This window comes from Limanda limanda, chromosome 9 (genome assembly GCF_963576545.1).
Source record: "Limanda limanda chromosome 9, fLimLim1.1, whole genome shotgun sequence".
Classification (NCBI taxonomy): Eukaryota; Metazoa; Chordata; class Actinopteri; order Pleuronectiformes; family Pleuronectidae; genus Limanda; species Limanda limanda.
Window position 1 is genome coordinate 23,520,788 of NC_083644.1, and position 17,174 is coordinate 23,537,961.

At 44.2% G+C, this 17,174-nt stretch overlaps 1 protein-coding gene across 2 annotated transcripts in view; it reads right to left on the reverse strand.

The window, feature by feature from the left end:
- Positions 1 to 11,499: 11,499 nt before the first annotated feature.
- The window catches only part of prdm5 (PR domain containing 5), a 33,753-nt gene continuing 28,078 nt past the window's right edge, over positions 11,500 to 17,174 (reverse strand). The window contains exons 14-15 of one of the 2 annotated variants that reach the window (XM_061078687.1): positions 14,404 to 14,508; positions 11,500 to 12,451 (exon numbers count right to left, since the gene is read on the reverse strand). In XM_061078687.1, coding sequence (XP_060934670.1) covers positions 12,287 to 12,451; positions 14,404 to 14,508 — 270 coding nt within the window. In that variant the 3' untranslated portion in view covers positions 11,500 to 12,286. The remainder of the gene's footprint in view (positions 12,452 to 14,403; positions 14,509 to 17,174) is intronic. The other variant, XM_061078688.1, reaches the window with a different exon arrangement.

The following is a 17,174-nucleotide window of genomic DNA, read 5'->3' on the forward strand; positions in this document are numbered from 1 at the left end:
AGAATGTAATATACATTGAATTTCTTTTGCTAATAAATAATAATGTTTCAATAATAGAAAGTTGTTAATGTTTAGAAAGGAGGCCGGTCACCAATTGCAGTAGAGAACTGTATAGTTGCATCTAACAAGTTTATGCTTATTCCTTCCTGCTGAAGACGGTAAAATCTTTATGAATGGTAACCAACCACTGGCGTAGGTAATCCTACCAGGTGCTGCTGATGGTCAATCTGACTGTGACGGACGCTCAGTGTGTTCCTGTAGGAGAGAGAGGGCGAGCGAGGCAAAGAGCGCTGTCCTCCGGTTCTTTTCTATGCCATTCAGTTTCAACTTTGAAAAATAAACTGTGGATGCTTGATTTGGTTAGCAGCACTAACTACATATACACAAATTCTCTGTCTGCACACCCAGCTCTCTCTCACATGGGATGGGCGGGATGGTTGAGTTGGGAAGAGAGAGAAATGTCAGGTTATGATGGGGGATGGTTTCTTGGGTAATTTTGGTGCAAAGGAAATGGCTTTAATGTGAATGTTTTAATGTTTTGTTTTTTAATAAACCATTATATTACATTATTTCTCGGACATGAATCACTCTTCCTCTACTCTTCCTAATCATGCCATGATGTTATAGCTATGCCTTCCCTGACCTCAACCATATACACTTCTCATTGGACACTGGCTCCGAGCACAGTCCTGGGTTTTGTGGATCTTCTCCTCTGGCTCTCAACTCGCAGTCACAAGCTCAGAAATGTGCCGCTCTCCTTTGATTAAAGGATGCATGTATGTGACTGAGCGTGTGTCTCTCCCTTTCTCATGCGCACACACCCAAATGTCAGCCACAAAGCATATGTTGTCCGGGAAACAAGCACGTGAACCTGAGAGCAATCACTCACGTGTAAACACAACCTTCCTCTAAACGTGTCTGCAGATACAAACACAGGTTGCCATTGAAAAGATGCTTATTTTTCCCTCTCTCACCCTTTGAGTGATATTCTCATTCACGCTGAGAGCCTGTCAGTCAGTCAACCCCACATCCCCAGCCCGTCACTGACTGTCGTTGATGCTGACATGTCACATCTGGAACCTCTTCTCTACATGTGCTGCATAGACATTTCTCTGCTCGCTTTCCTTTTTCCCAGGAGGCCTTTCTTGTGAAGCTCCTGTAACGACGTGAGAAGGGAGACTGAGATTTCCACAACAACAGCTCTGGTCTAATGAATGCATTCTGGATGCTTCCCTCGCTCCTGATGTTACAGGATAAGTTTCTTTAAAATGTGGTGAATGAAACCAGAACAAAATGGTCACAATCTTCTGCACAGCCCTGATGTTTGTGTAACGTCAGAAAAGTGTCTCACCTTTGTCGCCTATTGAAAAAGATGCTTTGTGGCATCTTTGATTAGCACGCTAACTTCTGTTAGCAAATCAAAGATATTTGTTGGACACTGGACAGTTGTTGGGTGAGCAGGCGGCAGCAGAGCCACCTCCAGCCTCTGTTTCCTGTGGAAAATCTATGCTAAGTGTGCGGCTGTGCTCTTTTACAGGCCAGGGTGTTTCCTTGGCAGGAAGAGAGAATGAAATAATCATTAATATGTCTGAAGGGTAACTGATGTCATGCACAGTGAATATATGTTGCTGTCAGACCATGTGAGACGATGCAGAGAAAGTGACACTTTGAGCTATAGTGTTTCATGAGCACATATATGTAACACAATGTAACGTACAGTGCACAAAGCAATGGTGTCCACACACACACACACACACACACACACACACACACACACACACACACACACACACACACACACACACACACACACACACACACACACACACACACACACACACACACACACACACACACACACACACTCTCTCTCCCGCACACACACACACGTAGCCCAGTCCATTGATGAGGGGTTGGATGATCTGCTTCCAGTTAGGTTACGCGCTGTTCCTGTTCGCTGGGTGTACAAAGAGATGGATCCGGTTTCAGGACATGCTTTTAATGAAACTCAAACTGAAACACGTTTCTGATTGGAGAACAAAGACGGAGAATCAAAAGCTGTTGCAGAGGTGACCTGAGCCGAAGCGTGCTCGCAGCTCTAAACACCCGCTCTCCACGAAAAGCCAACTCCAAACAAGGCCCCTTGGAAGCATCTTGTTCCCGTCACAGCACCTGACCAGTGTGGCCAGACTTTGTACCTTTGCTATCTAGAGTTACTATTTGTTTTGAAAGCAATGACATATGGGTAAACTACAATTACAGTGACTTATGACTTCCAGAGCGGTAAAGAGCAAAAAGCTGGGGCTACTGAAAGCATGGAAAGCTTTGAAGATGAGAGACTTTTAAAAAATCAGGCGAATTAATGGCAATCTCAAACACATGTTGTCATACGTAGGACACTCGTGAAAGACTGTGTGTCAAACCTGAACTACTTCCTTTCACAAGAAATAGCTGAAATGTATTCATTCCTGCTTTAACTGGTGACATTTGAGGCAATATTTGTTTATGCACTACACAAATTACAGAGAGTGAGATGAGAAGATTGATACCACTGTGATGTCGCTATAGCCGTTTTCATACATGAAGTCTGGAGAATGTCCGCAGAGCTTGTCTTTCCCACATGAACAATCTACAGAGCGTTCAGGTGAGAGGTGGTGCAGCAGGTGGAGGCATCTTTGACATGTATATTAGAAACGTCATTGTGCGCACACTTACTGGCAGTGAATTCTGCAGAGGATCTCCTGCTGTTTTTTAGCATGGCTCATTCAGACGATCTCCAGAGTCCGGAGCCTCTCACTCTGACTTTTGTGTTCTCACGTAGAACTCTGGAGGATAGTTCAATGCGTGTCTAAGAGCAGCTTATGCTAAGTATATGGCTGCAGTCAGCAGACAGTTAGTTGAGCTAAGAATGGCGAAAGGAGTGGAAACAACAGGAAAATTGCTTCATTCTTTGCACATTAGCTCGACACACACGACCTCATTGAGAGCACAAATCCCACTCTAATGGTCCGCATCCAGCAGGACCAGGTGGAAGGTCCATTACTTTCCCCACAGAGACCGCTGTGTTTGGTGGTCCGCTGCCCAGAGGTCTCTGAGCTCAAGCTGCACCTGTGGCCGCTCGTGTCCAGAGCTGAAAGAAAGAAAACAAATACAGTAAATAACTGCCCTTCTACTTAATGGTGCTTAAGAGCGGCTTCGCTCGTTTGCCGCAAAGAAAAGAGGGCTTGGAACGACTTCAAGCACCAACGACTCCCAGATAGCGCTCGGTGGTGGGGAGCCACCTCCAGCTCGGGTGTGCATGAGTAACCTTGTGATGGTATCAGTTCGAATTGTGTGAGGAGTAGATGAGAGAGCACTGAGAGTAAAGGCTTAGTGCAGAGGTTAAATATACGGGTTGCCCACATTTGGAGAAACGAGCGGAAAGTCCTACACAAACACCATTGTGTTTTACTGAAGCACAAAGCCTGAGGTTAGTGCATCAAAGAGTCACTCCAGGACATGGAGGTAAACTGTGTCAGACCCAACGCATGCTGAAACCTGAGAATATAAATATGTTCTTTTCACAATCACTATACTGTTGTCTTTTTCATTTTGACAAAAGAAAAGCATTTATTCTCACATTTCTTGAAAAGTTAGTGGTACTACTTTCCTGTATCTGCAGATAAAAACTATGTTCTCTGTGCTGCTGGGATTTTCATCGAAGTGAGCAGAAGCCAGATTTCACCCCCTCTTCTCCCTGTTTGGCTCTGTGGACAAGGTTTTATTTATAACAAGGGTGTAATTTATAAGAATCTGAAGGCCCTGACTACTCCATAACCCGGGTCAGACTCAGTCATTCTTCAGCGTGACAGGGCTGGGCTCCTGGAGTTATGGGATCAAGGCTGATGTCTCACAGAGCACCGCTCGGGGGAACAGGTATCTGCACTTCCTTATTTTATCATCTCTCCAACAAGTGAGCACGAACACGTCGCCCTATAAATCATTGGCTTCTGATGACAGCCCAGAGGTAGGAAGGCAGAGCATTGTCTGATGCTGCACATACATGCGGTCTTCTTTACTTCTTATAGCATGTGTGAGGGTGAACTACACCTGCAGCGTGACGACTAATTGGATATTCGCTCACAGACCTGAGATATCCTACATGTGAGATCCACCGTTACTCTGTATAGTACATTGGGCCACATTCCATCCACAACCAGCTCTACAGAGCAACATATGACAGACGATGTGCTGTTTTTCTACTACGCCCATCATAAACCTGTTTCTTTACAATGTTCTGTTCTCTTGTCCTGTGTTAAAGCTCTGGAGCTACTTCAAAATTAGTCCTTGTCACTAGTGAGATCTCCTCATTTTATAAACAATCTGTGGTGCAGAGTGAAGATAGAAATCTTTGTGTTCATCCTACCTGGTTTATCCGCAATGACGTTGTCATGGTTTGAATCTGCTTTATTACTGTACACTTGTGTGGTTTATATGTAAGTTTTGTCATATATATTGCATGACTCAAGGTCACAACTTACCAACTCCCCCAAAAACGCTGTAACTCTGCTCAGTATAAATCTTTGCAGCAACAAAGTAAACATTGTGCTTTCACGCTGAAGACAACTTGCTAACGAGGAACGGGATCTATGAATGTTGTAAATGCAAAGACTTTGAACTACACCCGTGAATGTCTGTGTGAGTCTGATGTGGTGTAATAAAAATAATCAAATAATCAAAATGACTTGCAGACCACTGCTGTAGTTTATCTTAGGACGAAGAAAAATACATTTTATGCACTGACTGCTGCAGAGCACTGGTCGACAGTTTATTCAATTTTCATTCATATTGAATGCGTCAGGTAATCGAATGGCACAGAATTGGTCACCCCACCTTCTCTGGACATTTACAGTAGACAAGTCAAGTGTGGACTCGATGAGATGAATGGTTTGTGAGGAACGCGTTGCACACACAGACAGACGGATGTTTGTGCAACTAGTAGGTAGATGCAAAGTACACATATTGCATGTGTTTATACAAGCTACTGAACGCTCTGCTACTGAGTGAACCAGCCTTTACACAACAGGTCCATGACCTTGGGTCTCCATCTCTCCTCCATGAGTGAGAGTGATTGGACAAGCAAACACCTATTTTTTTTAAGTGTATGTTTATATTGTGTGGGCTGTGTGTGTGTGAGGGGGAGACAGATATGGTCACGGTCAACAAGACATGAACAACTGATTCATTACATTTGTTTGACCAATAACTTCCTGTGGAAGATAGATGTGTTTTGGTGCAGGCAGCTGTTCACTCTGACAACAGTCACTCCCCTCACATGATGCTCCTGTATGGTGGGAGGAAATTATCATTCAGTGCACGCATGTGTGCGTGTGTGTGTGTGTGTGTGTGTGTGTGGTCTGGGTTAACAAGTTCAGCGTGGCTAATTCACAGGACCCAGACAGGAATCCTGGTCCCACCTCACACTTTTCAGAAGGAGCTACAGACACTGGAGGCCTTTCTCTGTGAAGTTTACGTCCTTGTGTGTGTTTGACTCTCCGTGTGTGTGTTTGACTCTCCATGTGTGTGTGTTTGACTCTCCATGTGTGTGTGTTTGACTCTCCATGTGTGTGTGTGTACTTGCGTGCGTGCGTTTGCTGTGAGGCTGTTCATTGGACCGAAACCTAAATCAGCACATGAAAGGTGTGTATCTCAGTGTTGCTTCTCCGGCGGCCCTGACAGGAAACAGACCCTGGCTGTGGTATTTGGTTTCTCCAAACTCACACAGGACTCAATTTCAAACATGGTGCAAAATTCAAAACAGAAATGTGGCATGAGTGGGGACAATGAGACCAATGTTATGTCACTGGTTGGATTTAATTCCACAGATTGCTCACTGCTGTTACACATATATCAATTTTGTGCAATTAAATATGAAAATATGTCTCGTGTTGGAACGAGCTTCTTCTCTAAACTACCTGTAAAGATCAGTTTAACAGTTTCGCTTCCCTCTGCTTGAGTCTATTGAATGTTCTTATCCCAGTTTCTCCAGCACGGCAGGAGTGTGAAGTTATTTGTGTTGGGACCGTGTGCGTAACACAGGTCTCCCAGAACGAGGAAGATAAAGGGCGGGGGGGTTAGACAATAACAGCACCCGGAGGGGAAGGATGAACAACAGTCTGACTGGAGACAAAAGAGAGGAATTATGGCGCATCTTTCGTCACATTTGTACAAATGTTTTGGCTAGAGCACTAGAGTCTCCTCTGTCATCACTAATCACCCAACAATAAATCTCTGAGCGGCAGGGAGAGAGAGAGAGGAGCAGGGAGAGACGAGTGTGGCTGCAGGAGGGGCAGCCTCTTACACACTGTCCTCCAACATTCAATAAAGAGAATGGCATGAATTTGGTTTCTGGCAGCTCATCATAGACATTCTCTCTTTTGCGGGTCACGTTGAACCGTGGCAAAGGTTGGAATCTTATTGGATTTTCTGTTCCGTTGTATGTTTCCTGCCAAATTGAATTTCTGCTTCCACGGCTGAACCCGACACGGCGTCAAAATCGTTTCTTTTGGTTGGTTTTGTAAGATTGCACGTTGTAAAAGACCGATCTCGTCCGACTGGTGTTATCTCCTCTGCTGCTCCAATGCACGGCCGCATGGAGACAAACACTGTGTGCTACGTGAGGACAGCACTGTAGTTCCTAATGAGACTGAGGAGTGATGGTGCACAGAAACAATGTGCTGAAAGAACGGACCAACACCCGGCTCCTGAGGTGGACGACACACTGACTGATATATCTGTAACGCTCACAGAGTGAGACTCCTGTGCTTTCCTGGACATTTCATCTCCTGTATTTCTTCACAGTTAGAAAAACATTTGGCGCAGGCTGAGCCGCTCTTACAGGATACAATGTCCCAAAGAGGACAAATCTGGGAAAAGGAGACAATTCTCCATCATTCTCCGGCAGTGTTTCCTGGCCTGCTCTCACCCTCTGTACATTGTCGAGTTTTGATCCTTCTCACGAGTCTGTGTCCGAGGCACCATTGTGCTCTGGTGCCTCAAATGCGGCTCTGTTTCCTGAAGACAGTTTAAATCAATATACATAGATCAGCCACAACATAAAAACAATGACAGGTAAAGAAAACAACATGGATGATCTCTTTACATCGGCACCTGTCAGCTGGTGGGATATATTAGGCAGCAAGGCAGCAGCCAGTTTTTGTAGTTGTGGGTGCATCTGCGTTGTTTATGTGGGGAAAGACCAGGGTTGCATTATGGGAAGAAGGCGAGCTGAGACAGGCAGTGTGATGCTTTGGGCAACATTCTGCTGGGAAACAATGAGTCCTGACTTTCAAGTGGATGTTACTGAAGCTGTTTTCAGACATGACCTAAACTTCTGAGAATTTCAGGAGAAATCCTGAAATGCAAATATTCCTTCCAATCTATAACAGAAAATAAACTAGTTTTAAAGCATCAACAAGCATAAGCCCCCAGTAACAACCTGCCTCTGCACAAGTTCTTTAAACTATAGCTGCTTTCAGACATGCTCTGAAGTGATCCAGTGGGGATGTATATGTGAGAAGGCACATTTTTTGAATCAGCTCCCTAGTATAAACTCCGGAAAGCATCTGAGTGAGCACATGTGAGAACACAGCACGATATTCTCCGCAGGATTTTAACATCAAGCGTGTGACAGACGGACAACGGGGGGAAAAAATTATCTCATGATGAAAAAGAGGTGACATACATGAAGAAGACAGACAAACATGTCAACTCGGAAAGACAGGACATGAGAGCTTTTGTCTACGCTGGTATTATGTGCTATAAACAAAAAGACGAGATCTCTACGTCCCTATCTCACTACGTCCCCCCTCCTTCCCATCAGGCGCCAACACTAAACTGAACACTAGAGAGACTTCCCTGTTGTTGTGAACGCATCTGACCCGGACAATCTCCTGCTGTGTTCCTCATGTGAAAAGTAAACATGAAGCCGAAACCAAATTGTCCGCCTCTCTCTGGAGTTCATTTCTGAACTTTTGACAAATGCCGACATATCTAAACATCGTTGCAGAGCAAGCACCCTTTCATGGCAGTGGTACTCCCTGATAGCGTTGACCTCTTTCAGCACGGTGATGCAACCAGCCTCACTGCAGGCGTCGTTCAATGGTTTGAGGAACGTGACAATTCAAGGAGTTCACTTTGCCCCTAAATGCTGCAGATCTCAGTCTGATCAAGCATCAGCATCAGTGGGATGTGGTTGAAAAACAACTCTCACAGCCTGAGGAGATCTGATGCTAAAATCTCGGTGCCTGATATCACAGGACTTGTTCAGATGTCTTGTGGAGTCTGGACAGCTGAGAGCTGCTTTGGTGGCAGCAGGGGGCCGATATCAAGTAAGTGGTTTTAATGTTGTGGTTGATTGGTTGATCCTACTGGGAGTTTGCTGTTTCTGTCCCCATGGGAAAGAAAATTTGATGTAAAGCGAAAAAGGGTTCAGAATGCTCCCAATGTTCCCAACTAAATTTAAATTTTGAGTTATGATGTAATTATTCAAATCGATTTGAATTAACTGAACACCACAGCGTCAAATATAATAAACGGCAAAGTTGTGTGATAATTTCCCATTGGTTTCTCATTATATGACAAACTGTTTCACATACTCACATACACAGACTAAGATATTATCAATCTAAATGTGTCTGTTTTTTTATCATCAACATCCAAATATTATTCTGAGAAAATTGGTATTAAAAGAAATTATCACAATGTCCAATCCCTCCACCAAATTCTGTTGAAATCAGTTCCATAGTTTTTGTGAAATCCTGCTGGCAAACAAATGGACAGGTGCAAAACCGTCACTGCCTTGGTGGAGGTTATAGATTCCCAAATTGGGCTTTGTATGATTAATACAAACAAAATTCGGTGAAGTTAATTCCAGAGATTCCTGCTTAAATTGGAAACAAAGCTGGTGACGGCGAGGCAAAGGAGAAAAGTCAAAGGGCAAAAGAATTGTAAAACCCAATCCGACTGAGGAAAACTGAAGAGTTGGGTGACAACTCAGTTTCATCAATCTGTGACACATTTATTAGTTGTTTTATCATAAAGATTCTGATTATAGCACATATACAAATCAGTTATTTTTAATCGTATGACTGATGGAAAATGTGAGTGTGCCTAAATAAAGGTGCAGTGTGCAGCGTGGGGGGGTTGGGATGTGCTGGGTGCAGTATAATGATAGTTCCTCTCCTAATTTCCTCCTAATGAACTCATTCCTGTCCACCTGACCTGATACACCGCTCTCTTGCCTGGAGTGATGTCTGACGATTAAATTAGAACCATCTTGTCAGTCAGAAATAGCAGACAGGAATAAAGTGAGAATGGTGTGTGTGTGTGTGTGTGTATCCATGTGTGTGTGTGTGTGTTTCTTGAGACCAGCCAGTTTGCGGTTTAAGCCCTGTGGCTCAAGCATTTGACCTTTCGTTGGTTTTCAGTGTCAAGGATCTTTAGGTACTCAAGTTCCACCGTCTGTTGCCATGGAAATGTGGCTTTGAGGGAATGTCCATCACTGACCCAGAATACCCAAACACACCCCGCCTGCTCGTATTAAATGATTCTGGATGGCACTGCTCCCTGGGCGCACGCATTCCTCATTACTGTGCACAAGGGAAGTGGACGGAAAGGCTACCTGTTGCCACAGCAACGTAACCCAAACACAGGGGTCAGACAAGTGTGCCCGTGTCATTCCTAACGTGACAGCGGTTTGCCATAAACCCGGGCTGGGGTGGTAATGATACTCCTGTGCAGTGGGCGTGGCTGGCGTTGGGCTCTGTGGATGCTCGCCGGGGCCCAGTTTGGCCACACTCACAAATGGGGAGGCAACACAGGAAACTGGGGCTTCCAGTAAAAACATGTAATTAGAAACACATTGACTGGGAGCTTTGGCATGGTACACCCAGTAGGAACCAAGGGAGAGAAGCATGCAGGCAGAGATACACGCGGGAAAAAAATGATGGAAGTGGAGAGGACAAGATCATTGGGTCACTGGCAAAATCCCATGAGAAAATCAAATGCTGTGGGACGAAAACGGGAACAGCAGAGACATGGACGGTGAGAGACGGGACATGTCGCCACAGACCAATGAGAGTAGAGCGATGATGAAGAGCAGGGACACCTCAGCACCGGGGCTGACCGGTCAGCTGGTTGAGGACAGACATGTGGCTGACAATTATTTCCCACTGCTGGAAATCCCTACAACTACTACTGTTTACATGATGCAATATAAATGCCACTGTATCTGGGAGTGCGTCAGTATGGCTCAGAGGCCTCACCACTAAAGAGCAGGCGGCGGGACAAGCTCAAGCTCAGAGGGCAGCACGGGCCTCAGTGGGGCCGGGCGGCCGGTGCCACGCCCTGCACGGCCACGCAGTGAACCGGACGCCAGAGGGACAGACGGAGAACCCGGTCATTGCTAACCATGCTTCATGGGGACGCCTGACAGCAGCTGACAGGAGCGCGGAGACATCGTGCAGTTGTTCATTTCTACGCCTACAGCGATGAGGCCAAAACCTAATCCAACATGAATACCAGAAATTTGTTAATTGTTTAAAAAAACAGCACACGCTCAAAGACGTGAAGAAAGGCATACTGTAGTAGTTATGTGTTTTCAGGAAGCCAAAGCCACACATGGCAAGATTTATCGGGGTTTGAACAGCAGCCTGTTCGACAAACGTCACCGAGCGACGCTGAGAAACGACTTGCAGCTCTCCCACTTCTCTGCACCGCGGGTGAAACTCTCCCAGAGCAGAATCCTGGGATGCCAGAGACTCTGCAGGGGATGGACGTGAGAACGCGTCGCCGCATCCACAGAGAGAAACCATCAGAGGCGCTCTTTAGTGTGTGGCTTCACAGATCAGAGATCAGGCGAGTGGTGGCTGTGGCCTCAAGAAGAAAAAAGGCCTTCATTAGCCTTCGCTCCCAGAACGCTGCCAAAGTCAACAGTTCACAGACACATAATTAGAACAAGAGGAGGAAATGTATGCTTGGTAGGTGATGAGGTTTTATACATTTCAGAATACAAACTTGTGAAGTGACAATTCACAGTCTACAGAAGCAGAAGGAACAGCTGGAGAAGGGGCAGTGAATGAGGAAGCCAATGAAGGTGGAGGGGACAGAACGGGACAGAAGGAAGCCTCCGCTGAAAGAACTGAAAAATCATTCATAAAGAATAATGTAAACACACACTGTAAGGAGCGATACCCCCAGAACATTCCAACAAAAACACTCCACAATTCATCACAAACATACAAACAGTACTTTGGATTTTCTTTTGGTTCCTGCGTAACATCTCTGCCCTTCAGACACCACTGGTCCTGGAATAGCTGAGCTCAGTCTTCAGATAATGATGAACTGTGTGTTCAACAGTATTCCACAGAATGAAAAGTAAAACGACTAAGCAGGTCCGATAGCAAAACCTTTCAAACCCTTGAAACCTTGAAACTCTTGTATTGTTTCACATTGTTCAGCTCCCACAATCTATCACATGGTGTGACAAACATGAAGCCCTTCAGTTTTTATTTGAAAAGAAGCATGAACAGACGGCATACTCGTACTTTCTAGCTTCCATGTACATAAAAACATTTATAGCTGAGCTGTCTTCAGAGGTCTCCCTCTCCAAAACAACGTTGATATTTGTAAAATCATAAATGGAGCAACATGTCTTAAAAGAACACTCCGGGGGCTAACGGGATGTCAACAGTAAACATGTTTGGAAACAAAAGAACAGCTGTAAAATGTAAGAGATGTAAACATGTATTAAGTGAACAAAAACAAAGTGCGCTGAAATATCTATGGTCTTGTGTTTTGTTTTTAACTTGGCAACTGGCCACAGATTTACAGTAAGGTCTTCAGTAAATGCTACAGTGAGGGAGGTCAGGGTGCAGCCGTGCCGACAGTAACACCGGGTAGAAATCAGAAAAAAAACTGTGAGTGACATGTCAGACGTTTCATTTCCCCTGTGGGCAGACACAGCGATTTGGAGGCAGATCAAGCATATCTGGAATTTTGTTTGTTCAAAAACAGTACGACAAAAAAAAAAATTACAAATGTACAGTCTTTGCTTGGACGTCAAAAAAACTCTCCCTAATGTTTTCCATATCCTACATGTATGTATGTTTAATAACAAGGTTCCTGCTATCTATCCATCTGTGTATACAGCATGTAGAGGCCAAACCGGCTGCATGAAGCACGAGACTGAACTTTATCTGCGCAATCAAATATCTTTAGCTCTCAGCCAGTGTTTCAATAATTGCCTCTAGCTCTCCGTTTCCCCGTGGACATTCTCCATGTGTACTTTGAGGTAGTCGTTCCTGGTGAACTTCTTATGGCACAGCTGGCACTCTGCCATGGGCCGGTTCGGGTTGTGCGTCAGCTTATGTCTGCTGAGCATCTTCTTCAAGCTGAATGACAGGTCACACACCTACAAAATAAAAATAGAAAATTACAGGATGTTAATAGTTAGAATTAAACTGTATTTATTTAACCCCTGAACTGGATTTTTACTGGTCGGTTTAGAGTTTAGTCTTATCACCGGCACCACTGAGACAGGGAGAATAATTTGTAATTCACTGTACTCTGGGACAGAAATCCCTTCTTTTTCCACAAGTCGCGGGGGGCGGGGACGCGCGCAACTTAACATCCATCATAAATGAGCCATTTCACACTGTACAAATGACTCCATCGTCCTCTATCAATCATAATAATCCGCCACTGGCTGGCTTTCAGCTGCAGTTTAACATACTGCTTCAAGAATCACAGCATGTGTCCTCCTCGCTCCATCTGTGAAGAACTTCAGGGCTATGAATTACATTCAGAAAATCGCAGACGGTTTACATCTGCGGGCAGAAAAGCCGTAGCTATGAATGAAAGCCGCCAAAGTGTCGAAGGTTTATCAGGTAACATGGATAGATGTGCGATCATGTTCTAGCTTGGGCTATTCAAGCGGAATTAAACGTAGCTCAACAATTTACAAATCTGATCAAGTGGCGGTGAAATATTTAGGGTTTTATGAAGTGAAACAGTGGGAAGGGGCTGATGGAAGTGGGACCTCCGTGTCTCTTTGTAGCCCAGATGTTCCTGGATGCTTCTACAACATTTTGAATACTGTTATGACAGACGCTGCTTACAGAGCCCCTCTAGCTCGTCTGCGAAACCTTCCTGGAACAGTGCGATCCTTTAGTCTGACGCAGAATCCACACCAAAATACAATCCACATGTTATTTCTATTATCTTTAATAGTTTAGCGTGGAATTATTTACATGAACACGTCCCTTCCAAAGCTCGGGGAGAAAAAAGGATCCAGATGAATGTTGGAATGTCGCTGGGAGACACTTTCTGGGGATGCTCCACTGACAGTGAATGGGATACTGATTCTGTGGTCTTTAACAACAACGACAGATGATTCTCCGCGGATATGGGAGCATGTTGTGGTTGAGAACTGGAGGGGATGCCACAGATTGAGGCTAATTGGGGTGTTGAAGCTCAAATGAGAATCTGAGTATCCAGAGATAGGTGAGGGATTTAGCCGATTTGTATTGTATATTTGTTTTTCAGGCTTACGTTCATGACCCTACAGACAGTTTTCAAAATCTTACACTGCCTCCAATATCACAGGATGGCTTTAAAAGAGAGGAAACTTAAAAACATCATCTGTAAGAACATTCATGGACATGTATCCACAGTGGACAACGAAACTACTGATATCCGCTACAGGGCTACAGCTACGCCAAATATAAAATGTCTTTTATGTCTATTTGTCAAAATTGAATGGGATATGATTCTGAGAAAAATGAGTACTTTAAGTGCCTCTATTGCCCAGAATCCTTTGCAGTAGCTCGTGGGAACGCATTTTTGGGCTTTACATTCATCCATCACATCAAACATATTTGAGGGTGAGATAGAATTTCATAGCATTTTAAATTTCAAGATATTTCTAAGATGTGGCCTTATTTAACAAGAAAAAAAACAACAGAAAATATTGAATAAACTGCCCCATGTTTCCAATCTTCACAAATGGCCTCGAAACACAGTAATGAGTTTGTTCAGAACATCTTCTGTCTGTTCCCTTCACTGTCTCGGAGAATAAGTATTGCTCCTACAGCATTAAAAACAGAGGGCAATTTCTCCGTGTGATCCTCTCGATGTGTTTATGTGAGATCAGCCCACTCGGCCCCTCCAGAGAAACAAGATCGGTATCTGCCTCTTACTGAGAAGCTCCCCCAACTCTTCCCTACATCTGGCCTGGTGCCAGGGCTCAATCACACACGCGCACACACATACACACACACACGCATGCAAACACACAGATATAAGCAGGAATCAGGGGACGGTCAGGTTGGTTTTGAGGTGCGGTGGAGGCAGGTAGATACTTACATCACACTGGAAAGGTTTCTCTCCTGTGTGTGTCCTCATGTGTTCATCAAGTCCTCTTTTCTGGCTAAATGCTTTGTTACACTCGCTGCATTTATAGGGCTTCTCCTGCAGTGATACACAGACACAACACATTTTAAAGAGGGCACCTCGTCTGTCAGCGAGCGGTAAAACAACACATTAAACAATACTTTCTCAGTTCAGTCACATATGGACAAAACCTGGAGGAAGAAAGTTTAATTATCGACCCACACGCCAAAAACCAACAGACACACACAGCACAGTGGAAAACACAAGATGTGGAAATATGCTTGTAACACACGTTCCTTTTCACACACTGATACCTTCTTGCCTCACACCCCGGTGTTCTCTCCCTGTGAGTTTCTGAAGATGTGAAATGAAAGATTGTACAGCCCCTGCAGTCGGGAGGAAATGACCGGCGTAGGGCCCATCAAAAACACATGGATTCCTCAAAAGAGCAAGGAAAACACGGCACAGAATCCCTTTGAACGTGTATCAGAGCGCTGGCACTCTGGGGCTGTAGAATATCACTCCTCTGTCTCCACACCTCATCAGCTTACCAGAGAACATTTCCTCCATGCTTTCCTAAAGCCGGTCCCACTGTCAGTCAAAGTAGATATCTCACTGTGGGTGTGTTTTTTCACAAAAATCTCCAAATATGTGTGTGCACATGATTTGAGTGGTGGGTGGGTGTGTCTGAGTCCGAGGGGAAACCGTGGTGACACTTAAAAGACTTGTGGAGAAATAAAAAGTGTGAAGATAGCAGCGAGCTGCCGGTTCCCAGTGTCACTCTTTGTGTGGCTGTTTTTGACAAGTCTGGCTGATAGCAAACGCTCTACCCATTTAAAGCTTAGTTGTCATGGGAACGGGGTGAATGCAGGAAGTAAGGGTCCTGGGAAAGGCACTATCATGTGGGCGGGGCAAGGAGTGCCCAGTGACACAGGATACAAAAGGAGGTAAAGATCAGGTTCACTGCATGTGCACATGTGAGTGGGTACATGTGTGTGAGCGACTTTTAGTTTGCAACTGTTTGTGCGCTTAACAGACTAAATGGAAACAATGGAGAAAAAGCTGTGCGTGTTTGTGTGTCTGTGATGATCTGTGAAGTACAAGTTCCAACTAAAATCTACTGATTTACTGAGGATCACTTCTTATCGATCCGGGTCAAACTGTTCTTGTATGATGGAAAAAAACAGAAAACTATGAAAGGTCAGAGTTTACAGGTCAGGAAACACATGGATGGACTTAGGTGATGTGGTGGGCCCAGAATGCATCACTGTGACCCTGGTAACATTGAACATCTGTACCTGGTGACCCTCACTCTTGAGCAGCTGCTCACCCTCTGAGCTTTGACCTGAACGTTCCTCTGAATCTGACCACTCTCTGCAAAGAGCACATCAATAAATGCAAAAACAGACTTTTGTTTGTTGATGCTGAAGGAGCCTGTCGTCTCATGTGTCGTGTTAGATACGTGGATATTTGTAAAGCAGCATGCCAACATGTAGTCACAGGGACTTATTAGGCTTCAGGATGCAGCCTAACATTCATGGTCCCCAGAGGATGAATCCTAAAGACTTTGATGAGAAAGACACTTTGGTTTTCATTAAGAGGCCGTGGTATTTTTTCTCTCTTTACTGAAACGTCTCTACTGAGCAAGGGTGTATTTTAACAAAGAACAATTAGATTGTTTGATAACTTTCGAGGGGGAATTGTCAATTAGTGAGCACATATTTCCCCTCAATCTTTTTAATGCAATGGCGGATTCTGGCGAGGTGTCTGATGTAAGATGATAGTAATGATCGCAGCTGATCTTCCAGGTTTGGGTCAGTCATGATTCTTGCAAGTCAGTTTTGACTGACTGCTCACAGGAGTAGTTTTTTCCAAACAGAAATGCAAACTTTCCTGTATGTCTCAGGACGAAGATTCAGTTTATAAAACTCAGGCATTTTGTTGTTGAAGCTTTGATGCCTTGTTGTTGCTTTGCAACCTTTACTTTTATAGGTAATAGGTTACATCAGCTGGTTCCACATTAAAAGGTTGAACAAATATGTTGCTTTTATTTACCTTTCATGTCCGGAAACTTCTCACTAAATGCCTGAAGGAGACCCACCAGATGTCAAAGCAGGCTTTTGCTCTTGCAGAGTTGGAAAATGTGTTTCAAGGTTTTGTTGCACGTTATTCAAAACTATTAGCTACAGAATGTTGGAAACATTAAATATTCAATTGGTTTTGCACCAAGGAACATTGACATTTTACAGTGTGTAGGTGCTGTGGTTTGAGCATTGTACTTGACTTGAGGATGTTAGTAAACTCAACAACACACGGATCTATTTTATGTCATGTTGGCCTTTTTCTCTTTGCTTACTCAAGTCCTTGTTCTATTTGATGTGTTTGATGCCAAAAATGTGAACAAAAGCGAGGCTGTTAGCTGCCTTTTGAAAATGTAAACATATTACAGTAGCATTACCTCTAAAACAAATCTTAGTCACCTGTTGGCTTGTTGCCTGATTCTTTCAGAGCCAACGTAATGAATGTAATGAAAGGTACAACATCAATTCTACAAAGTGGAGTAGTTACAGGAGATTTGAATTAAATCCAACAAATTATATTTTGTTTCTAGCTGACGTTATAACTCTTAAAGCATCCCAGTCTGAAAGTTGCCTCCATTACTTTAAAGATCAGAACAATTATATAAAACCTGTGTAGTATCAGAAGTATCAACCGTTCATATCGCCTTCCAACGAGCTTCATTT